Source organism: Sinohyriopsis cumingii, chromosome 15, assembly GCF_028554795.1.
Source record: "Sinohyriopsis cumingii isolate HCF-2022 chromosome 15, ASM2855479v2, whole genome shotgun sequence".
NCBI classification, from domain to species: Eukaryota; Metazoa; Mollusca; class Bivalvia; order Unionida; family Unionidae; genus Sinohyriopsis; species Sinohyriopsis cumingii.
The window spans coordinates 25871659-25894262 of NC_142975.1; the positions used below are offsets into that span (position 1 = coordinate 25871659).

Consider the following 22604-nt stretch of genomic DNA (forward strand, 5'->3'; position numbering starts at 1 on the left):
TGCCATGTGATATTTCAAAGGGATGTCAAGGCATAGTATTGTACGTAGTCACTGCCATGTGCTACTGGCAAAGGGACATCAAGACATAGTATTGTACAGTCACTGCCATGTGCTATTGGCAAAGTGACATCAAAACATAGTATTGTACATAGTCATTGCTATGTGCTATTGGCAAAGTGACATCAAGACGTAGTATTGTACATAGTCATTGCCATGTGCTATTGGCAAAGTGACGTCAAAACAGTATTATACATAGTGTTACGTGTTTAGGCTCAAATAAACAGTAACACAAAAAGAGTGAAAACAACAAGCTTTTTAAAATTTAACAAATAATTTATTTTCCTGGAAAAATTCTGTAAAAATGAAGACAAAAAAGATGAACTAATGGTTTCAAGAATCAAATCCAAAAATAATCTAAGAATAATCCACAAATTAAATTGCAAAAGTCCAAGTAATAAATGTTTTAATAATTTCAAGTTTGAATCCTGATGGAAAATCCAAGATTGATGATGATGACGTATGCTGTAGTCAGTACAGTGCTTATCTACAGTTCCTTGTAGAAATAAAAATAATGGCACTCCAGTGCTGGAAATCCAAATTAAACTTGTAAGCAATGTCTTTCCAAAATTTATGTGTAAGCACTCCTCAAAATATTTCCATAGAAAAAAAAAATTAATCCTTTTGAAATCCAACTGAGCTGAAGAAAATTAGAACTATAAATCTGGCTACAACAAAATAAATTAACATCAGTATAAAGAACCCAAAACAGAGAAATCTCTCTCAAAGCATCTCTATTAAAAGTAACAAATGTACATAATGGAAAAACCAGAATAGCAAAATCGAAAGGGGGGTCACGTAATCATGTTTATGTCATGTACACCAAAAATGACCCCGACGAAAACCAATCATTCTACTCCAAGAAATAAAAAAAAAAAAATTTGTTTACATCTTAAATCCTGTAGTCCCATCATAACCTTGGAAAAAACAAATCATTTTAAAATAAAACTGAACTTGTTTATGAAAGTAGCTAAAGGTTCTGAAACAAGGTCAGAAGTTAGATTAACACCTGGTGTTTATAAACTGTCAAGGTCAAACAATTTTCTGAAAAAGTATTGTCTCTAGTGAACAAATTTACATTATAATAGCATATAATAGAATAAAAAACTTAAACTGGCAAACAATTAAATTAAATATGAATTAAATCAGATATACTTAAAAAATAGTCATTGCCATGTGCTATTGGCAAAGTGACATCCAGACATTATTGTACAGTCATTGCCATATGCTATTGACAAAGTGGCATCAAGACATAGTATTGTACAAAGTCATTGCCATATGCTATTGGCAAAGTGACATCAAGACATAGTATTGTACATAGTCATTGTCATGTGCTATTGGCAAAGTGACATCAAGACTGCTATCTTGAGGAATAGGAAGGCAAACATACAGAAGACCCACAGGTTACAGAGTAGTCTAAGGCACTTGCCTTTATAGATCACTCACATCGTACCTGTCTGCATGGGGTTCAAATCTTTGCTCATCCAATGTGGCTGTGAGAGAGTTTGCCAGTGGCTACCCATGGGGCAGTGGTTCTTTCCTGGGTTCTTCCTCCACCAAATATAATTGCTGCCATGAATAATGCTGAAAAATGGTTTTAAACCTAAACAATTTGAAACAGAACACATACTTATGCATATGGCTTTATTAATGTAATTCTAGTAATGGTGGTTGCTTGTAATGGATACATATATTCAACAGTAAAAGTCTGTCATCAATTATGACCCTGTCACTTACAAGCCATTGAAGGAGAGGTATATACAGCAAAGAGTCAAGAGTATGTAACACTCATGCAGTAGTTGGTTCTGTGTGACAATATGGTGCAGACCCTCTATACAATGAATGGTCTAAGTGGCTTCTGACTGGACACCAGTGAATAAAGTCACACTATGTTTTGGTGGCAACAAATTAAAATTTAGCAACACACACTACTGGAAATTTAAAAGAAATGTATACTACATACCTTGCAGATTCTGAGTGTGGAACTACTTTGTCAGGGTGTAGTAACACAGGAGGGCCAGTATGTAAATAAGGAGGTATGATACCTGGGAACCTGAAAATATAAAATTAGCGACTTTAATATAGTACATACCATGTATACCTTTTTGTAAACAAAAATGAAAACTTTCCAGGTAACAATCGCACACAGAAAAATCTTACTTCACTCCCATGTAATTTATGATTCAAATAATACCCTGAACAAGTAATAAGAATGGAATTTGTTCACAGACTCCAATCACATAATTTTATACTAATTGTGTATATTTTCATTTCATATGCTCCACCAACTTGATTCTCAATGTCTTGAATGTCATTACATTAAAAATTCTCGTGAACAACAGGCGCTCAGTGAAGCAAACTTTTAAACAGCCTATAAGTTGTCAGACAGGTAAAGTACATACAATTTATCATCATTTTTCTTTTATAAATAGCCTCTGAAAACCAAGATCCAGTCTGCCCCAGTATCATATCAGCCAGTTATCATGTGTTGTGACCTAGCTGTGGCCAACAGCACGAAATGCCTTGCTAAAGCAAAAGCAGTAGTAGTTATATCAGCAGCAACAGCAATGTCAAAGTATATTACACCTGAGATGTGTCATTAAATACCTTAAAAAAGGAAATGCAGCTGTTGAGGTTTTCCCATCAAATTTGGAAGGTTTAGTGAAAGATGCAGTTTGGTCTTGTACCTGCCATGTGCCAAGCATTAGGTATGGGAAAAGTTGTTTATATAGTTTATAACACTTGCTGTATAGTTTATAACACTTACTATATAGTTTATAACACTTGCTGCAAGCAATTTGTTTTAAATGTGGCATGATAAAAGCCTTACGTAAGACATGAAATGGAAGTTTAGTGGCATTTTAATTCAGTGAGGCCTTGCGGTGCATGAAGCTGATGGGAATCTGTTTTTGCCCCTGCAAATTTGGTTTAAGTGTTTTCTGGAAACAAAAGCAAGGGATCTTTTTTAGATCTATGGCAATTGGTCTAAATTGCTTTGCCCAAAACACAAGTGATCGTAGCCAAATCTGGCTGATCCAATGGTACATAGGATCTGAACCTGTACCCTTTCTGTTTAAAGTCAAGTGTGCTAACTACCAAACCCACCATGGCTCCTTACTGCTTAAAACAAGTCCCTCAAAGGAACTGATACTCCAATGTTTAAAACGAATTTCCATAAATATAAAATATTCACATTTCTTCTTTCTAACTGCTCAGTGTTGAAACCATCTCTGGTATTCATGAAAGACAAGATTTTCAAATTAGCCACCGTGGCAGCCATGTTGATATCAATTTCATCCAGGACAAACTATGCATAATTAAAAGACTTTCTGGTGATCATCCATTCAGGAGAATCAGTGACAAGACTTTGAATTTCCTTTATTGTGGATGTTATATCCGATGTCTGCAGGGAAACATTTTTATTGAGGTCCAAGTAGATATCACAAGAATGTTTGTGAAAATCCCATGTTGACGTGACCTTCAATATAGGAGGAAGAGTTAACACATTTTCATGATGGCCACTTTGACAACCATACTGGATCAGCACAATTTTTATTAAACCTAACTAAACACACGTCCGTCTTTGAACAGCCTAAGTTGTTATGATTTTCCTGAGTAGCAATAACAAAATTTTCAAGATCACTGCTGTGGTCGCCTTATTGAAGTCATATCAGCAACATTTTCAACATTTTCATTCAGGACTAACCAGACATCATAAGAAGTCTTTTCATAAAATTTCCATGTTTATATGACCATTCATTGAGGTGGACTAATTATAACAAGTTTTTCAAGATGGCCATTGTGGAGGCCGTATTACCACCCAGGCACAACCATTTCACTACCTCATAATAAGACCTCTGGTGAAAACTCGGTACCAATATGACTTTCTGTTCAAGAATTATAGGTACTGTATTTGTATGGGGAAAATATGAAACCTTTTTAATATATACTCATTATCTTACTCTTCCGAAGTTTTAATTATAAAAAATATATAAAGTAATTGATTTTATGCTGCATTCCAAAATAAATACACAACTATAGATTCATCAATACACAATGATAATATTAATGCACACATAGCAGAGCTTCACTAGGCTTCACATTTGTCACCAAATGTGCACGAATTTTGAAAGTGGTGGTTTTTTTATACTGACTGGTGAAAGTTGCTGGCGACAAATTTGTATAAAGTAAAAAAATTATTTTTCACTGATATAAGTGGCTCAGGCCACTTAAAACCTGTTTTCACTATCTGCAGCAGTCAGTGGATCATGTCGGTAGATGATGAATAAGACGTTATTCAAAAATGATTGCAGCTAACTGTTAGCTGCCAACTGGTTTTGAGAAGCAATTAAATGTAATTAGTAGGAAATAAGGAATGACCAGTGAATATACTCTATTGTTGAACAGATAGCCAAAAAGATTTGTTGTCATTTGCATCTGTTGTTAATTTATGTTTATTGAAAAATGAGTGTGATATGCACATGGGACTGCTTAGTATTTCAGGGATTATTTACTTAGATAACACACTTTTGTGGTCTTATCTTAACTCAGGATGCCTCTACAAGAATTCCAGTCACTGACTGTAAAGGGACCCAAGTCACTTGCATCAATGAAAAATTAAAATTGCATACAACAAGACTGTATCAAGTACAAAGAATAATTTGGCTAATCTAGCTCTGAAAAACAAAGATTTATATCCAGCTGCATCTGAAGAAGCTACCATGTTATTTGTTGCCCCTATTTCTACTGCAGACTGTGAGAAGGCATTCAGTCACCAGAATCTGATCAAAACAAACTTATGAAATTCTAGGGGTATATCTACTCTGAAAAATTTAATGAGAATTTCTATTGATGGGCCTAATGTTGAGAATTTTTATTTCAGGAAGGCATTTAAGACTGGGGAAAAATGACGCAGATACTGATGAAGTTCAGTGACACTGTTCATAAAGGCAGTATTTTGTATTATCAGTTATAAAGAAACATTCTTATTCATTCTTGCTTTTCATATGCTATACATTGCACTTCATGTGTATATAATGGTATTGTTATATTTATTAATAATTATTCTTGTGCCTTAAAATGTAATAAAAACATGTAAAAACTATTTTATTGTCATATTTATATAGATTAAAAATAGGGACAGTATAATATTAGACATGTATTTAATGGCTCTTTTGCCTGAAAAGTGGCTCCAAATTTTTTAATTTGGTGAATTTCATGGCACAAAGAAAAAATATTTCCAAGGGAGGCTCTGCATAGTATCACCCAGCGACCTTTGAAATTCAATGCATACTCAACATTAGTTCAACTATTACCCCTGGCACCACATTTATGTGACAGAAGGTAGAAGCCTACTGTCAAGCTCTGTAGAATCAAGGTCATGTATGATACACTGAAGTGGGTGGTACACCTCTCCCTCGATAGCTCACGCACAATGGGGTCCACAAACATAGACCGCACTATAAGTGAGGCGTGAGTTACCAAGGGACCTCCAAAAATGTAAACAAATCCCTTTGACATCAAGAAAACCGTGGGAGGGGAGTGAAGTGGCGTTAAGGAACTGGGCTGTTTAATGACTGAATCCTCATTTTACAATTGCATCGATAACAATTTTTAATAACACACTATTTTAGTTGTTTGTTAGTCCGTTTAAATAACTTTTATTTTTAAAATATCCAACATATGAAAGATCATTCCAACTGGTTTGAACAACCATCACGTGTACACGAAAAATCTGAGTATTATGTCACTGCTTTTTGTTTTCTTGATGAGTCAGGTTCCTGTAGTGGTGCTTAATGGTATCCTGCCAAATCGGGAGTACACAATCAGGGAACTAGCACGGAACTAGACTAACTGTTGATACACCACCAAACAAGATTCCTTTTTTTTTTCAAAAACATGTGACATTCATTTCATGACACATCTACATTGCAACACAATTTTTTTATTGTTCAATTAATACAATATTGATGTCATGATTTCATTGTTAGTAATAATGAAATTTCTTATCATCCCTGAGGATATCTCTAAGTGCGAGTTCAAGAATTCTCTGAAATTCGCTTGCCCACAATGGTCTGTACCTGTGAAATCAAGCTCTTTATTTTACGAAGTATTCATTTCGCTTGGCTGCCTTGTTATCTTTGATTACAGTTATGAAAGAGTCTGTTAATTTAAGGTAGTTTATGTTACATACGCAATAACGTTTATAACAGTGTTCAATTGATCAAATGAAGTGAGTTGACCCGACATATGACCGAAGCCGCTAGATTTTAAGTTAGTAGGGTTTTCGTGCCTTTTAACTTTTCTTTCTTTTATTTCACCTCCTTATTTTGATTCAAAAGACTAATTAATGTGATAATACAAAGGAGGCAAGTTTTTAATGCAGTGCAACAATACAACAGAGACTTCTGCAAGTCAGTTATCAAAACACTGTCGGCACTTAATTAGGTTCTCAGAGAAGTGCTCGCAGACATAGATTTTACGGCAGATTGACGCATTTTACATTTAATTACAAGAGGACACATTGCATTTATGACAATTACACTTAAAAATAACTAAAAGATAGAACTAGAACACAAATTTCAATTAATAAAAAATTATTTAATTTGTATTTATTTATTAAAGTACTGCCTCCACTCAGCATAAGTATCATTAATTGCGGTGTACTAGGAATGTCATTTGGAAAGAAAATATAAAAAACTTATGACCTATTTTAAAATTTGATCTTTCATAGTGTTGATTAAAATTTCCATGTCCTATCTACCATTTTGGACGATAAAATGAGAGATACATCAAGTTTCCATTACCAATTTTTATCGCAATTTTCTTCAAGTTCAACAAATATTGATCAATTTTTGGGGTATTTTTGGGTTTAAAAGATGGGATCCACATCTGACCCCGCGTTATAAGCGGGTTCACGAGTTACCAGGGTGCGAGTTATTGAGTGAGTGGTGTATTATAGAAAAGTAGACATGTAGCTGTACAATGATACCAAATAATCTGGAAGTTCTAGTTGTACTACAAAATACAGAGGGGAAAAACCTCATTTTTTGGACCCGATTTTTTTCCACCCACAAGTTGCCCATTGTCGGAATCCGATTTTGTGTCCGGATTTTAGACTTTTTGGTCTCAGATCTAAGGCAGACCAGTCTAAACTGCACACAGACAGATGAACCTTTGTCATGTTTACCCCGACCTAGAGTAGCCCAGTTTGAAACATGTATAATCCAGGTAATTCTGACGGGTCATTGTTTGATGTTGAACATTGCCGAAGGCTAGCACTAATCCGTTACGTAAGATTGTTGTGGCTAGAATCGAAGGACCGGACATTGGAGTTGCAAAGTCACAGACAGCCAATTATCACCTAGGTGTCGAAATGTTTCCAAGATCAAAAGAAATTGCCTGAAGAAGTGGGAGTGTCCTAACTTCTTTCCCCTGCAAACAGACAGACAGGTTGAACTGGCCGCTAAGACGATTGGACAGGGGCACAGCGCCACCCAATCAGAATCGAGATGGGGGGGAGACCTTGATTTGGGTAGAATGATATCCCTGCGTTTTCCGGCAAAAGTTAGTTTGCTGAGAGAAATTACCCAGAGACGAGGCTAGCGTAACTCCGAATAGCCATTCGTTATTGGCAGGAAATTCTTAGAGCGGGAAATTCTAAGTACAGAAAGCTTCAAAAGGTCAGTAGATATTTGTTCGGTCTTTGTGGAATGCGACTGCATTTTAATTGTAGGTCGTATGTATACTTTATTATTACTAGAATCGTAGTACGAAGAATTAATTTGTTTTGTTAATATGTTTGCATATTTTGAAGAAATGAGTTGATATTTGTAAAGAATTATATAGCTTGCCAGCCGTTGTAAGAGTTAATATTGTAATTTACTATGTGGGTATTTTATAGTAGACTAACACATATGTTCATATGATTATAGATTTTGCCATTGTTGAATATTTGTAATGTACAGACATGCATCTGATTTTGTCAGATTGTAGTACGATGAGATTAAATATATATGTGTATATACTGACGTGACGCGATGTATTGATGTCTGTATAACAATTCGCTGATACTGAGTTATTACGCCATTGTTTACCCTGCAAGAAGTGTGTGGGAATTTCGATGTGTATGCATGCGTAGCCGAAACAGTGACAGCTATCTGATGGTTAATTGTCGTTATAGTGTGAGGTGAGGTTCGATAAAACATTTGTTAACGCCTTGTGGTTTTTCACAGGAAGCTTTGAGGGACAGACCAGTTAAAGTTTGGTCCCGTTGTCTCGGATAGAGAGACGGAGGAAAGGAGAAGAAAGGAGAAGAGGGTGGAGTTGAAGTCTAGGAGCGGAATTGGAGGAGATAATAGAGAGGGAAAGGAGAAGAAAGGAGAAGTTGAAGTCTGGAGCGAAGCTGGAGGAGATAGTAGAGAGGAAACAGAGACAAAGAAGGAGTTAGAGGAGCGGAAAGAAGGAAGAATCAGCGGGAAGAAATAGATGAGTAGATGCAAGGACAGGGGGAAAATCGAACTCACACTGTAAATCACGGAATGAATTAGGCTGTCACTTGGTCGAGGGAAAGATGAGTGATTGGAAGTTATCGGTTTTAAATTATCACATTTATTAAATTGTTATTGATTGAATTTCATCTTCGTGTTCTCCATAATTTAACCGTCGGCATTGCTGACTGGGGGCTCAGAGCTGTAAATCTACATCATTACTAATTTAACTTTCTAACCTAACGAGCCCGGGTGGAACTTTCAATTTAATTTAATTAAATTATATTGGGAGAACCCCACCCCAATACGACAGAATGTCACAACCTTTGAAAAAAGTAGGATAAGATGGGCATTTGGAATAAAGAGTGGTCTCAATACGAAAATGATGGGTCTGTTAAGCAAAAAAAAAAAAAAAATCCAACTTTTACCCTTCTGCTCATGTGCGAGCAAAACAGCTGATGAAAAACAATGTTTCTAACACAACTAGGAATTAAGTTAATTGAAAATCATTTGGAAGTTGATGTATTAGGATGTACGCAGAAATAGCCCCAAAAATGTGTTTCCTACTCGCATTTTGGGCAAAAACAACAAAAAACCTCCAGGGGTTAATGAGTAATGAGTTAAAAATGTATTGGCTGGTCTGGAATGGATAGATGGTGGGGACTGATTCTACTCAATTCTGCTGGTTATGGACTGGATTCAATAACAGTGTCAATTACACTTGTCTAAGCCATTTTTATATACACCAGAAGCCAATGGTCATAGTCTGATCCATTCCATTGATGAAAAGTTACAAACATTTCTCCTAAATAATTGTTTCAATGATCAGAATGGTATTTTCAATACAGTGTCTTTCACATTTGTTGTGGATATTGCAAATATCATGTTCATTTGTTTGCTTCTTTGAAAGTTTCATTTGTGACTCTAAACTCGTCAACATTGTTCTATTTATCATCTCTACTTTTCAATAGACAAATTGGATAAAACAGCTTCTTTAGTTCATCCACAAACAAATCTAATCAACTAACACCTAAAACTTCTACTATACAAGTGTATAAGTTTTGTTTTCAAAGCAGTTCCTAATACAGTACACTATTTTTTGATGCATGCATGCCATATCAAGATGTTCAGTACTGCAAAATACTAAATTATTCTGACAATGTAAAGTTAACAGAGAAAAAGGAGTATAATAAGAGTATTGACAATATTTCCAATGAATGTCAGACCTGGACCATTTTCATTTACAACCAACTAGACCTCAGGATATATGTGTCAACTTTCATGGTCCTCCAAGCAGAGATCAGAAGAATTAGGAATACAAATCTTTGTGTCAACTGATGATGGTCAAGGGACAACAGGCCATCCAATAAGTTCTTCTGATCTAGGATCAGCAGAACTGAAAACTGGCCTCAATGGCATGATCAGCAGCCAAACTTTCTAAAGCTGCTTTAAAAAAACATATTTTGATGTTCATAATTTCTAAAGGCATTTCTTCCCAAAAGTGTCCTTCAAATATGCAATGCCAGTATCCTCAGTGATGGTTTTTATTAACCATTTTAGGGAAGCATTTTCCGAGAAACACACTTACCTCAATTTTCACTATGGTCCTAAAGCTACAAGATGGTTACTGATGGTCAGGGGAATAAAGTGTCTAGAGCTTTGTTCCAATTAATGACATATTCAAACTGCCCAATTAAAATTGTTATTTCCTCAACTTTGTGACAAACATGTGCATTTTTATATATTCTAACCTAACAATGATATATGGCAAAATAGATATTGCTTTCCCAACTGACTGAAGTCAAAGTTTTACACCAAAAAGGTGACCTTACCACCCAAATCACTCCATTTATGTATTTTCTGTGCCATGTGTTTACTGGATAAATGGGAACCCTGTTATTGTTTGTGTGCTATGTGTGTACCTGTTACAGTGAAACCCCACTAGTATAGTTTCTGTTGCATTGTGTAAACCAGATACAGGGGAACCCTGCCATCATGTCTTTAAATAATTTTTAAAAAAAATGCAACATGTTCCTTCCAGTTTTGCCAGTTTTCCAGAAAATGGAACAATTATTTTCAACATCCAAGTTTCAAACTTTATTTATACTTAAAATTTCAATGTCCTCATTACCAAAATGTATGTCCCTTTAATTGTTATGATTTTTTTCAACCTGTAATCAGAAACTGTTCATTTATAAATTGTACCAATGCCTAAACCTGGTTTCTATGTACCTGCTGCCTCCAGGTCATGAACCCAGCTCATTCTAAACAGACCACTTCTTTACTGGAACACAGAAAACTTTCAATGGCTTGGGGGGGGGAGGCCTGTAGCAATGTGGATTAGAGGCTATTAATCTCTTATTTTCTTCTAGTTGAATAGGTTCAAACGTTAGGGTTGAATGCTCCAATGCTAGATTGGGCTGTTTTTACAAAGATAGTTATCCTGTCAGTTTTATTCAAACATGGACTAAAACTCCAAATCAATTTTGTGGGGAACAAACATGAAAATACATCCTGGACAAATTGTTTATGTTTTCCTAATTGTTCAAACACTTTATTGCCACAATGAAGTTATGGAAGAGGTATGGAAACCAATCTCCTGGACTTGTCAAAAACCATTTAATTGAATGATTGCCCCAGGTCTTTAAGAGGGGTCTTAAACACATGATCTGTTGAGTTATTTCCTGTTGCCCACAACAACACCTGGAATTTGTAAAATAGTTAATAATGCAAATGTTTTTCTTCACAGCCAGCCAGTTTTGATAACAATTTGATTATTACATTGTTTACTTGTTTCCAAGTTTCAACTGGCTACATTTTGTAAACGCGTTTGCTGTACAAAAAGGTTACAGTGACGCAGCCTTCAGGGAAATGTATTAACTAGTCCAAATGTGGCCCTTGTGGTGAGTTGACAAGCAGTATCCAACCTTATTCACACAAAAAGCCACATTCTTTTTTTTTTATTCTTTCTCATCAGGCTGGTGAGCAAATTTCAGCAATACAAAGCATTACAGTATACAAGATAAAGCACAAATTATAAATGGCCAAATAAAAACTTTTGGTGGACTGAATTCTGGACTGTGGGCCATGTGTTGGCCAACCATGCTATAGAAACTGCATTCAATCTGAATAAAATCAGATCATGAAGTCATACCAGGAGATCTGATGGGCACTGCCAGGTCATGTTCTCCTCAACTTGTGCTTTACCAAATTTCTGTTAATTAAATTTAAATGCAATAAAGTAGAATAAAATACTGCTGTGTGCTGAATAAGTTTTTGAAAGAGTAAGTGTCCTTTAAAGGGAATAATGTTATACTGGGCAAAAAGAATTTTCATGATAAGATAGAACTATTTCTTCTTTTAACTTCTAAGTGTTATAACCATCTAAGATATTCTTCAGCAATAACAATATTTTTTAAATTATCAGCTGTGGTGGACATATTGGATATCAAACTGGTACTTTTCCATACAAGGCACAGAAGTCGTTTGGTGAAAACCCCATGTAGTGGCAACAAGATTTTCAAGACTGCCATCAAGGTAACCATATTGGATTATAACTGGCACAGTTTTCATGTAGGACTAACTATGCATCATAAGAAGTATACAGGAGAAAGTCCCATGCTGATACAGCCACCCATCCATCAAGGGCAAAGATAAAAAATTATTTTCGAGATAGCCACCATTATGACCATATCAAGTTGGTCATTTTCATCATGGACCAAGCAGACACATAACTTCTTAATAACAAAATGAAATCCGATAGTATTTCCTTAATTTCTTTTCCTTTCATTTTTTCAAAAAGCAGTACCTCCTTCTCATTAAAATTACTTTAATTAAACTTTGCATATTTTGTGAAGTACCAAAATATTGTGCAGAAAATTATAATTCATATCTTGCAATACAAATGAGTGTGTTTATATGGGCAAGTCTTTGGATATTAAATTGCATAGTGCACTGTAGCTGATAGGTAAGATGCATTTGGAATTGAATTCTGCTTCTTGACCTTGCTTGACTTAAAAATACTGCTAATGTCAGTGCTTTGTTAAAGCATCCTTTTTATATGTTTATGAAACCCCAACCCCAAGTGTATTTCCTATTGCATTGGTTTTAAAATAAGTATATATATATATATATATATATATATATATATATATATATATATATATATATATATAATGTACTAAACACTTCACGTTCTGTCGGTTAGTTTTATTTGTATTTTTAATATTTTCATATTTTTATTTTTAACCCGAGGAAAAAGTGCTAGGGTCGGCAGCTTAAACAATGACAGTCAGCCGACCAGGAACTTTTAATTGTTTTGCCTGATATGGCACTTCCGGTCTGCGGACGATCGGAATCTGGGGGATAATTTAATCTCATAGAACAAAATTTATATAAATGAAGGACCCTATGTAATGCTCGTAGCAGGTGCTTATCTACTTATTGCTTTTAAATTTAAAAAATACTTAAGTTGTGAAATGTTCTGGAAAATATTTTTTTCACATTCTGCCACTGGTTGCAGAGCATGGAAATATCCAATCACAGCAGCCGAGTCATCAATCTTGTACATGCCATAATAATAAATTCGAAAGTGGTCCGTTCAAAGCAAACTGGTCTGTGAAAAATTTTAAAGGACAGAATTCCTAGATAGCACTGGTCAACAGTGAAATCATTACTGACTTGAAAAGGCCCTAATCTGTAGTATTTTGGTGTGCCGAACACGAATATAACCGTGAAAAATTTGTATTGGCTCTCGTTTTGAAGATATTCATATACCTCATTTTCTATGTTTCACTGTGTAAATTTCTCCAGTAGGACTGCAGCAACATCCGGAATAATGATGTAACATTGCATAATACCATCATGCTCACATCATCCACAGTTGATTGCATCATTTTCTGATGCAATGCAATACTAATGCCATGCGGCTGCTGAAGTAAGTTGACGTCAGCAGTGTACTATACATGTGTAGGCCTATTATACTAATGCCAGGCGGCTGCTGAAGCTGACGTAAGCAGTGTACTATATAAAGCCCAATCAGATAGGTTCAGCATTTAAAATATTTTAGACGTTGTGCGAGACAGTTCAAGCTACTGTTACATAAAACTTATTATTTTATCCATTTACGTACAATAAAGAACAGTAATGCCTCGAAAGTGTGTTAATACCGCGGACAATTTTTGCTATATTTGTGGGGAAGTGACATTTGCCAACCAGAAGAAAAGTATCAATTCGCAAGTGAAGAAGGCATATCATCTTTACTTCGGATGCAAGGTTGGTGACCAAGACAAGCCTTGGGCTCCGCATATATGCTGTGCTACATGTACAACAAAGCTTTCACAGTGGTTGAATTGCAAAAGGTCATCAATGCCGTTTGCAGTCCCAATGGTGTGGAGAGAGCCAAGCAACCACCTAAATGACTGTTACTTCTGCTTGGTTCCTCCTCTTTCCGGCGGAATAACGAAGCGAAAGAAGTCGAGAATAGTCTACCCAAACATTCCGTCTGCATTGAGACCAGTTCCACATGGTGAGGGACTTCCTATTCCAGAACCTCCAGCAGAATATTCTCTTGATTCATCTGACGAAGACAAAGGTGAGTCGACCTGTTCTTCTCCTGGTCCATCAGCATGCAGTGATCCAGATTTTCACTGTGGTGCATCATCAACCCCACACAGAATAACACAGGAAGAACTAAATGACCTGATTCGTGATTTGGACTTATCAAAGAACAAGGCAGAATTGCTAGGATCAAGACTCCAACAATGGAATCTTCTAGAAGAAGATGTCACAATTACTGCATATCGAAAGCGCCACCAGCAATTGGAGCCTTTCTTCAGAAAGGAAAGTAATCTGATATTCTGTTCCGATATTGAGGGCCTCATGAATGCTTTAAAAATCACTCATGACCCACAAGAATGGAGACTGTGGACTCTTCGAAACTGAGTCTCAAGGCTGTGCTTTTGCACAATGGAAACATTCTTCCATCTATTCCAGTAGCGTATGCTGTCCACATGAAAGAGACATACAATAACTTAAGGCAGCTACTGAATTCCATTGAGTATAACAAGTACAGCTGGCACCTCTGTGGTGATTTGAAGGTAGTTGCCCTTTTAATGGGACTGCAGCAAGGATATACAAAATACATGTGTTTCTTATGCGAGTGGGATAACCGAGCAAGGGAAATGCACTACATGAGGAAGGAATGGACTCACAGGCAGAATGTAGCCATTGGAGAGAAGAATATCCAACACCCAGCTCTGGTTGAGGCTCAGAAAATCTTGCTACCACCCCTTCACATCAAACTAGGTTTGATGAAGAACTTCGTGAAAGCCATTGACCGGACTTTGCCAGCATTCCGATACCTGCATGAAAAATTCCCTCGACTCAGCGAAGCAAAGATTAAAGAGGGAGTTTTTGTGGGTCCTCAGATTCGAGAGCTTTTCAAAGATGACCGGTTCAACAACTTGCTGGAAGGTGACGCGAAACAAGCATGGAATGCTTTTCGCCTAGTTTCTACAAACTTCCTCGGAAATGTTAGGGCAGAAAACTATAAGGAACTAGTAGAAGACATGTTGATGAAGTATAAGAAACTTGGCTGCAATATGTCTCTAAAGATTCACTTCCTTCATTCCCATTTGGATTTCTTTCCTAGCAACTGTGGTATTGTTAGTGATGAACACGGCGAACGTTTTCATCAAGATATCGCAACAATGGAACAAAGATACCAGGGAAAATGGTCCACTACAATGCTGGCTGACTACTGCTGGACACTCCTCAGAGATGCTCCCGAACAGCTGTACAAGAGACAGGCGAAGAAATCTAAGATGTAGTCAATGACTTGATTTTTTATAGGTAGGCTATTACAGTTGACCTTTTACTATTGGAATGCATTTCGTTATGTAAACATTAATTTCTTGCAGATTACAAAAAAACTAGAGCCAATTTTGCAATTTGACTGTTATATTCGTGTTCAGCACATAAAAATTGATAAGAATTGACTAATTTTATTTCAGTAACATGACTTTTGTAAAAATTTGTTGTCCAGTGTAGCCATAACTTGTTTGTGTTATGTATATGATAATCCTATTACCGGAAATGTTTGTAACCTAAATATTGTTCAGCCGAGAAAGACACTCGAAGATTACAGAGTCAGAGATTTGGTGTCTGCAATGTTGCAGAGTTTTGGGATTACAGAAGGAATTATTGAAAGGATTGGAGATAATTTTGTTCCTTCTTTTATTATATTACATTCAATTTGAAAAAGACAGAAACATTTATTGGCTCTCGTTTCATAGGCCGGCTAGACAATGCATCAGTTCTTCAGTTGATTGTGTATGTTTTCGATGGGAATGGGTTTGTTTGGCTAACTATAAATATTGTATGTTTTTTTACCCACTAGGCATTGCGCCATCAGCCGTATTGTTTTTGGACAAACCTGTAAGCCTACAGCACTCAGTAAATCTTATTGTTGTTTTCATCTTTATCTCATTGATAGCTTGTGTGTGTCGTAGGAGAGGGATTCTTTTAAAAAAATAATTGTGAAACAATGGTATGGAAATTGGACTGAGTGTTTCTGCTTCTATGCATTGTTTAATCCTTATAGATATATGATAATAATCATAATAATAATCATGCTATTAATAATAATCTCTTATTATTGCTGTTGTTTTTCTAATTTTATCTTTGTACGAATCAGATGTAATTCTTTGGAAGTGAATTACAAGAATATAGTACATTTTAATGATACCAATTATTTAACTATGCCCATTTGGAATAGAGCAAAGCAAAATAATCCATTAACATTAGTTGGATTTAAAAGAAAAGAATTATTTTTTTTTAGGTTTTAATTATTTATTATTATTATTAAATACGAAAATGAATTCATGTTTAAAATCATTGAAAGAACAATAAAATCTTAACAATATTTAATGACTAAAAAATGGATCTTAGAATAACTGTGTACATAATTATTATAGTGCATTAAATCAGAAGAATAGCTTGATGAATAGTGTTAACACATTAACCCCTGGAGCTTTTTGTCATTTTGGCCTGAAAATCGAGTAGGAAACACATTTTGAAAGCTATTTCTGAATAGACTAGAAAACACCAAATCCCCGGTCATCTTTGAATAACATACTGCCTAGTTGTGTTAGAAACATCAGTTTTCGTTGGCTATTTGACTTGCGCATGAGCAGAAGGGTAAAAGTTGGACTTATTTTTTTCCTTTTTTTTGCTATACAGAGCCATTATTTTTGTATGGAAACCACTCTTTATTCCTAATGCCCACCTTAGCCTACTTTCTGCAAAGGCTCATCTGTCTGTTTGCAGTTCATACCGGTTTGCCTTAGATCTGAGATTCCGACCACGGGCGAATTTTGGGTTTAAAAAAAGTCGGGTCCAAAAAATTAGGTTTTTTATCTGTATTTTGTAGTGCAACTAGATATTCCAGATTATTTGGTATCACTGTAGAGCTACATCTGTCTACCTTTCTATAATACCACCCACTTTAGTGTATCATGCATGACCATGATGCTACAGACCTCGGCAGTAGGCTACTACCTTCTGCCCCATAAAGTCGTCGCTAGGGGTTAAGGTGTTAAACAAATGTAAGAACAGAACAGAACATCAATGCATACAGGTAGGATTGTCAACGTATAACCAGTTACCCAACCGCAGTGAAAAACCCTGGCATTGAAAATTAATGACGAGTACCTGTTCAAAAATAACATTTCAATGATCTAGCCGACAATGCTGCATCGGTAGATGAATTGGCAACATATGTCGGAGACACCACTTCATGTTAATGGTGACATTCTTCAGTATTGGCAAGATAATACAACACGATATCCCAGGCTGGCTGCCCTTGCACGAAAATATCTCTTATTCCTGCAACGCCAGTTCCATCTCAAACTGCTTTTTCAAGGGCAGGACACATTGTAAACAAGAAACGTGCATCGCTGTCGCCAGATACGGTCGATATGCTGGTTTTTTTTATATAACACAAACTGGAAATTTTGCGGGGACAATGATCATGCACTTGTACACAAGGACAGACTGGCATTATTTAACTTTGATAAATTCTTTCTTAGTTCATTCAATTTTTAGTTTTTAGTTCATAAAAACATTCAAAAAATGTTATTTTATTCTAGTTTGAAATTTTAATATTGTAATGTTTTGCTTACTTAAGTGTAAACCTCCGTTAGAATTCAAGTTCTCAACTGGGAGGTGACTTTCACTGCCATTCGCCGTGAGTAATAAATAACAAAACACGCTGTGGAATTTGTTGGAAGTTTATTAATAAGTGAAACGACATTGTAATATTAATTCATTATTATTGACAAATCAAATAAAATATTATAGCACAATTTATAATAGACAATTTGAAGTACAACAGGAAAACAAATTCATCTCCATTGACAGAATATCAGCTGTCTCCCATTGGGTGTGGGTAAAGTGCGAATGTGAAAATGCGAAAGTGCAAATTGGTAAAATGCGAAAAAGTGGATAAAGTGTGGAAATCAATGTGCAAAATGATGTAAATAGTCTGTTCATTTCGTCACCCTTCAACAATCAAGATTTGTGAAAATTTGACAGTGGGATAACTAGGGTTGTACATGTCTTTCACGTTCTAATGGGTACCCGGTTACCCGTTAAACAGCACAACGGGTACCCAGGTGAAGTTTTCCGTGGTTTTGACAGCCCTTCATATTGGTAGTTAGGCAGCAAGTAAATCTACAAAGAGTCAATCAGATTCATTACTGCTTCAGTATACTGATGAAAAGCTAAATTACTTATGCCATTTTCCTTAAGAACATTATTTTATAATTTAAATAACTGTACTGGCCTGCCATATTATCATGTGTTTGTCCAAAATTTCTGCTGCAATCTACTTTGAGATACAAGGTAGTGATTTATGACATCACATGATGACCACTGTTTAACAACTTTATCAACCTTGCAAACCCAATAATATATGCCTTTCATTTTGGGTGTAAATTTTTGCACCATATTAAAATGATTAATGCTCATGCATGTCATATGTTGATGATATTAAATAGTACTTAATTTGGATTTCTTTTGTTTTTCTAACTGGAAAGGAAATATGGCATCCATGATACAAATCTCAACTTCTATTTTACCTGTTACATATGAATTTGCAAAAATGCAAGCATCACTGATCTCTTAACTTTATAAAAGATGTCAGGTTCAGAGGTCTCGCTAGGATTTTAAAACTAGGAGTCCAGGAATCCCATTTTGGTAAAAATAGGAGTCCCACCATCAAAAGTTGCAGTCCCTTCTTTCCTACAAAATCAACACAGACGTGAGTGCATCTATTTTTAGATGGAGAAGTTTTCGTAATGTAATCACTCACTTTAATATAGCTTCATTACAACAGTCCATTGAAAGGATTGCAAATTTATGGTCTATTTATTTGTCTACATACTTATAGTAATTTTAGGCAATGGTTAAATATTATCTGATTTGCTTTTTTCCCATATTTTTGCAAATACGTGTTAAGTCAGAAAACAGCATAGACCTTAAAGCGCATCTCGCGAATTCCACAACATAGCACTGTCCCATACATTTCTGACCTAAATAATTTGCATTTTAAAGTTAAATCTTTAATGAAATAATACCCAGGCTTCACTTTCAATGATTTGTATATTTTTCTAAATATATTTGCTCGATGATTTACGAAAACAGACAATCTAATAAATTGGTACATCCCAGACTTGGCGAAGTCTGCCATTATTTCCCATTAAACCTACTGGTTCACTTAAGTTTCAAACTAATTTTATGACGAAATAGTGTACAAGAGGCAGTTAACCCTTTACCTCATAGAGCATAGTTACAAAGTGCAGTGCACTATAAACAGAATACCTGTTACCTAGTCGACTCCATATGCATAGGCCTGCCTGTGAACTGTTAAGCAATGTAGTGTATGTTCTGTTTAACAGCAATTTTAACCATTTTACATTTTTGGTACACATCTATTATATGTGGAGAACTAACCGGGCTAAGGAGAAGGGCATTTTAAAAAAGTATGGTTAGTCAATGTACCTCTTAAATAATCAGAAGAAGATGAAGTTTATATTTTTAGGCAACTCAGTCACCCACTTCGCCTGGTAGTGTGACCCCTGGCCCTACCCAAAAAACTACGAAAATTAGAAAAACTATTGATTGTCACTGAGTTTAGTTTCTACTTTCTTTTTAACACAGACCATCAGAGTGAAACTGAATTTGGTCAATCCAAATAAGGATTTATTCCAAGCTAAGCTAGGCACCACACACTTTCTTTTTCTTTTTTTTTTTTTTTTGGGGGGGGGCCACCAGACAGATGCCCACCCCACCCCCATTTCCCCCCAAAAAGTGAAGTGTTTTATGTGTAAGTGTATCCCCCAGGTATGCTAGTTTTATTTTTATAAAAAGAATTTTCAATCAAAAATTTATTTATTTTAAATTTTTGATGGGTTATTTATATTTTCTAGTGTTCATAGGGGTGTTCATCTGAGCCAAGTTTCTTTCACCTAGCTCGAATTCACTCCCCTAGTTTGTGTTTGTGACCTTTGCTAGAGGTCTCCTTAGTCTCATGTTTGCTATATGTGTATTGCTATGTGTGTGAATGCAATATTAGTTCCCGTGTTGAGACAGCATATCAGTCAAATTTCCCCAGTTTGCCTTAGTACTAGTTTTTTTTTTTTATTTAAGACAACTGAGCAGTATACTATTTTCAATAGAAGAACAAAGAAAAAAGCCTAGCGTTTTATGTGCGTGCTTATATGTGTCACTCATCGCATAACTGCTTCTTTGAAATGAGGCAGGCTGTACTTGAGTTAGGGTCCATACTTTATTTATTTGTTGTATTTCACCCGACTCAAGTTTTGGCCACTGCTGTTATTTATTGTGGCCAAAATTCCAACTTATATTAGTCAACTATACAGTACAAGAGCTGTATAGCTAAGAGAGAGAGAGTTAGAAATAAGTAGAGGTGTTGTGTTTGTTTTTGTGTTTTGCATGTACTAGTGTTCCATATTGGGGTGTTTTTCTTAGGCTCTTTTATGGGCCTTTCCACTTCGTGTGGCACCATGTGATATAGCCCCATGACGTCATTACCTCTTACTTCCCCCATACAGATACCTGTCCTTTTGTATATTTAAAGGTAAGGAGAATATTCCCTAAGGATTGTTTGATATTTATATGTAAACGCATGTAAATTAACAAGTGTTTAACGATATATTAGCCACCTCCCAAGGAGATCCAGGTGGGAACAAGGTCTTAGCCTGCGCTTGCGTTAGTGCTCATAATGAGCGCTATACCAAGGCCCCTTTCTCACCCCTACGCCCTGTTTGGTATATAAATCCATTTTATATTTGTCCACCCTTTCCCAATTTAAACCCCTCTTATTTTTTAATTATAGTTGCTACACCACCCTTATGTCATCACTTCTACAATTATTAATAATCACTACTGCATCTAACTTTTCTTCTAATTTTGTTTTATATTAATTTAAAAAACTGTTGTGTTTCCTGAACCAGTATTACATCATATTCATTTAAATCTATTAATTTGTTTATATTTCCCTTATCTAGTCCATTTGTATTTATTGATGCTAGTCGTTAGTTTTTACCCTCCATTTCTGTTTCCCTCAGGTGGCCGCTCTATTCTTTTCCTTTATTTTAAATTGATACCAAGCGTTTGTAATAATATTATTATAAATTTATGTTTGTTTAAATGTGAGATATATTAATTTGAAATTTCAGTCACCTCTTTGGTGTTTGATCCACCTTCTCTCTCAGGTTCTGTTAGTTCAATGTTATAGCCCATATTTGTCAATTCCATGTCTGTTCCATTGCTTACGTCCATTTCCTTTTCTGTATCATTTTCTATTTCTCTTTCTAGGTGTTCTCCATTTGCTTTTTCTATTATTTCTTCTCTTTCTTCCTCACTGTCTGATTTGTCTGTGATGTCTGAGTTACGGTTTCCTTTCCTTATAATTTTCTTTTTGTTCCCCATGGCTACTTTATTTCATCTGTCAGCATGGTGTCGTTTATGGGTGATGCCGACGCTGATAGTGATTTCCTGTGTTTTCTTTTTCTTAGCGGTGCTGTAGGGGTTGATGTCAATCATTTCAATCCAATGAGATCGTCCAGGGCCGTCTCTTCTTATATTTCTCCCTCTCTGCTACTTTCCTCTTCTGCTAGTATTTGGAATCTGTTTCTCAAGTTGATCCCCATTTGCATATCACTTTTTGTTTTCTTGATAGAGGTAAGATAGTTGTCCCACTTTTCCTTTTCTTGTGAGTTAGTGATTTCATCTACATCTTCTCTCCGTTGTTTGTGTTCTATGTCTCCATCCTCTGTTCCCTCCCTCTCAGGTTGTTGTTCTCTTCATTCTGTTATTGATTCATCTTGTGTTTGTATGTTTCCTTCCTGGGCCCTTATTTCAGACAGGACTTTTGCTATGTCTTGCTGCATCCTGTCCATGTCTGCGTTCTCCAGATTTACATGATGCTGTGCCGCTTTGTCCACACATGTCTGTCTCTTAGCTCCATTATTAGGTATTGGCCCCTTAAAGTCTTGTCAGGGCATGCCCTACTTGACGACATTTGGGGCAAGTCCTCTCTTGTTCACATCCCCTATACCAACTGCATATGGGGAAACCCATGACGTAAAAGTAGGCCGGTATTTTGTTGGCCTCATGTTTGAATATGATAGAATCCTCCCTCAATTAATTTCCTTGAAGCCATACAGTGGCCATCTTCCCTGATGCCACCATGATCTTAAATTTATTTTGTATTTGCTCCGCTATCTCGCTCATGTTAACATCGAGTGGGAGTCCAGAGAAAAAAAACTTCCACCATTTTGGGTCCTATCTCCCTCACGATTGGTTCTGTTTTGTGGACTTTTGCTGTTATCCCTTTTATTTCTATATTGTTTTCTTTTAACAATGGAGTATCCTTATTCTTGGGGTATAGCACAAACTTTCCTATCCCCCCACTTTGTAAACCACCAATGTCATTTATGTTGATCTCCCTCACTCTTAAGGCCATTAAAATTT

General features: G+C 35.9%; 1 protein-coding gene across 2 annotated transcripts in view; it reads right to left on the reverse strand.

The window, feature by feature from the left end:
• LOC149781437 (ski oncogene-like) overlaps positions 1 to 22604 on the reverse strand; it is a 154619-nt gene that overhangs the window by 64723 nt on the left and 67292 nt on the right. For both annotated transcript variants that reach the window (XM_089935520.1, XM_089935519.1), the window contains exon 3: positions 2021 to 2110. In XM_089935520.1, the coding sequence (XP_089791646.1) occupies positions 2021 to 2110 (90 nt within the window). The remainder of the gene's footprint in view (positions 1 to 2020; positions 2111 to 22604) is intronic.